The sequence below is a fragment of the Humulus lupulus genome, chromosome 5 (genome assembly GCF_963169125.1).
Source record: "Humulus lupulus chromosome 5, drHumLupu1.1, whole genome shotgun sequence".
NCBI lineage: Eukaryota > Viridiplantae > Streptophyta > Magnoliopsida > Rosales > Cannabaceae > Humulus > Humulus lupulus.
In genome coordinates, this window is record NC_084797.1 from 114834091 (window position 1) to 114837512 (window position 3422).

The window sequence follows — 3422 nt, forward strand, 5'->3', positions numbered from 1 at the left end:
AAACTCTTGGCAAATTTTTAAATAATCAAAACACAACAAATTGAAGATTCCCATTTGTGCCAATTCCAAAGTGCAAAAAATAGTTAACAGACCTTAAAGCCAATGTACAGTAAAACATATTTCAACAGAAAAATGCATGGGGACCATATGGTCAAATGTCCATTCAGCATTCATAAAGGACTAGTCCATATCATGTCTGAACTAGAGAAAATGGTTCAGTAAGACTAAAAATGTGACCAAACCAAGTTCAATACCATAAATTGCATAGAAATATCAGGATTTTGAAAGATTGGTACTGCACTTGACACTTAAAAACAAAGGAATGATAGCTATAATAGGGACCATGAATGCATAAGACCCTCCAATAAAAGTAGGCAGTCTAGTTCCAAAGAGAGTTTGAAGAAGTGTGTTAATTCCTTCAACAAACAGTAGAGTCCATACTACTCTGACTTTATCACCCTGATGAAATTTTATTTTTCAAAGATGGTTCATAAAATCATTAACAAAGTTTCAACTTTGATACATAAACAACTCCAAAAACTTGACTTTATCACTTTAGTAAAGAAAAGAGGATGAGCAAAATTAGTATGAGGAAACATTAAAGGATCCGCTCACAAACTATATTAATTTCTTGCTTAAAAAGAAATATATGTCTTTTATGAAAAATGAGCTCACATCAGTACCACCCATGTAAGGAACAAGGAAAGAAGGGATCATCACTGCAGTTCCAAGGGCCAAAATGTAGTGCTGAAAACCTAGAAATACTGCCTCCCCTGTTTTTCCAAATGAAACAAATAACACTTTAAAATAAGAAATAGAAGAAAAATAACATAAAGAATCAATAAATGAAGAAATGAACATACCCCAAGGGCAGTACTCAAAAGCAGTCCATCATTGTCTACTCCAGTGATTGTGGTGAGAAAACTGAACCTGAACCAATACACAAACACTTGGCAAACATACCAGCGAGCAACAGATGTATAGCATGATCAAGTGCCAAGTCTTTCGCATTATTTTGTCTAACAGCCACTTCTATATTTTTAACCATCACTAGAGTTTTTCCCTCTGTTCAATTGACTATTTGTTTATTTATTTTGGTCCTAAAATGTGATTGATCTGAATGGTTGTTGATACATAGAACTGACTGAAACATTTAATAAAATTAACTATAAAATAGTGCAGTAAAGGTTTCAACCGTCTAAATTATATGTTTAAGAATAAAAAAAATGCAATAAATGTTCTTGAGTAGCCATCTTGACTCTTGGATAAAAGCACAAACAAGAGAGGGACTACACAGAGGTTAAACAAAGATTAGAAACATACACGTTCAATGGCTACCCGCTCCTCAGGAGTTACAGTCATAGCCTGTGGCATGGCTGAAGCCATCAGGCTCAGAACGTTCCTGATTGTATAATAAAAATGAAAAATTAGCATGTGTCAAGTAGATAACAAAAACTGATAAATAATAAAAAAAAAAAAAACTGCATTCATCTCACCCTTCTCCTCCCTCGACAGGTTCATTTATCAGGCGCAAAAAGTCAGCCTGAGGCTCTTGTATGAGATGCACAAGATGTGGATTTTGTTTCCCTAGCTCTTGAAGCATTGGCTGCAAAACAATAAGTATAGCATGAGTACTATTTAGTGTCTGTCTGCCACCAAAATGACCAAGCTATCAACAGGCATTTAGTTTCTTTATGAGAAGCCTAACCTGCTGAATTTGAGGGTTTGCTTGCACCATAGCTCGCAATGCTTGTAACTACGATGAAAGTTAGAGAAAAAAAATTCAACCTTGACTACAGCAATAAAAAAGAGTAAAGCTCCATATGGATCAGAGAAAAAAAGAAAGGAAAAAAAATCAAGTACCTGTTGACTGTTTCGAAGAAAATCCAAATTGCCAGCACCAGCATTTGCACCCATATTTGGTAGGCCCTGATTCAAGAATAGTAATATATTTTATTAATTAGCTGATCATAAAATACAATTCAAACTTCAAAGGAGCATCTATCTGAGGGAAGAATTCAAAAGTTAAGAGGTAGAACAATAGCTACCTGTGAGAAGAGATCCAGTGGATTTGCATTAGGGACAACAGCAGGTGCAGCAGACCCAGTTAAGAGGTAGAACAATAGCTACCTATAACCATGTACACCTAATATCAGACCTATCAAGAAAGAAAAAAAAGGCCATGGATTCCTCACCTCTTGAACTAATCCTTGAGCTTTCATCAAATTCCCAAGATTAATGTGTGCATCAACCTGTAACATTAAGAAGAAATGTTATGTTCTATTCAAAGATTTTGTTAAATCATTGAATATCCAAGTGTCAAGAGTCAGAAAGAAATTCTACCAAACGTGGATTCAATGCAAGAGCCTGGCGACAACATTGAGCTGCCTCGTTAAACTGCCCTTAACGCATATATGCACTTGCTAAATTTGACCATGCATCAGCAAAATTTGGTCGGAGCTGCAAAATAAAACAATCAGTATAATATGGAAAAAAGAATTCAAAGAAAGAATATATATTTTTTCTCTTGATGATCATGCCCCCACGAAAAAACAAATTTGGCTCCGCCACTAGGTGTAAGATTCCTAGTACTAGGAGTGATATTAGCTAATATAACAACCAAAACCTTCCCATCAAATTGACTCTATCCAATACTTCAAAACAACCTAGTTGGAGTGTTTTCTCTAGCCAGGTTGGTTAAGTTTCACTGGAATTTATCAACACTAAAGTAATAATTTAAGCAAGCACCAACTTACATCAGCTAAAGAATTGATTATTAACACTTTTAATTAACATAAACACCCCCACTAGTGGAAAGAATATATCAGGAGTTAACTAATAACTGTAAGCCAAAAATAGAAAATATAATTTGAACTCAAAAAGTATATATTGCAAACACATCACACAAAAAACCCCACTTATGGACTAGATTAATGGCTGTAACAAACCTCGATAGCAATTGGATTGCAACATCAATGTTGCCCTTCTCCTGCAGTAGAAACATAATAACTATCTATTAGATGCTTGCAGGCTAAATACTTGACAGTGGAACCATAAAAGATACTAAAGATTACCTTCCAAGCATTTGCCATAACACTCAGCAAAGTGAGGATCAATTTGAATAGCTTCTTCATTTTTTGCAATGCACGTATCAAAATCATGTAGCTAAAAAAGAATAAAATAAAATTTAAGAATCAAGTGCAAGTAAATTCACTTACAAGCCAGAAACACTGAAGAGCGTACATATATTGAGAAAATACATGAATGCTAATAAGCTTCATTGAGAACCTGAAATGTAAAATATGGCAAGATAATTGTGTGACTTGGCAATAGCAACATAATGGCTGGCCAAAAATAGCTATTATATATGCTTCAAGTACAGCCCATCAACACTTGCTCAAACCAAAAGCTTAATGGCCATA

General features: G+C 34.7%; 1 protein-coding gene across 1 annotated transcript; it reads right to left on the minus strand.

Moving 5' to 3' along the window:
- Positions 1-1182: 1182 nt before the first annotated feature.
- On the minus strand, positions 1183-2125 carry LOC133780556 (ubiquitin receptor RAD23d-like). The gene is made up of 4 exons (XM_062220223.1): positions 1864-2125; positions 1709-1756; positions 1497-1606; positions 1183-1402 (listed from the first exon to the last, which is right to left on the minus strand). The coding sequence occupies exons 1-4, from the start codon at positions 1915-1917 to the stop codon at positions 1312-1314; spliced, it is 303 nt and encodes a 100-aa protein (XP_062076207.1). The 5' UTR covers positions 1918-2125; the 3' UTR covers positions 1183-1311.
- Positions 2126-3422: the final 1297 nt, after the last annotated feature.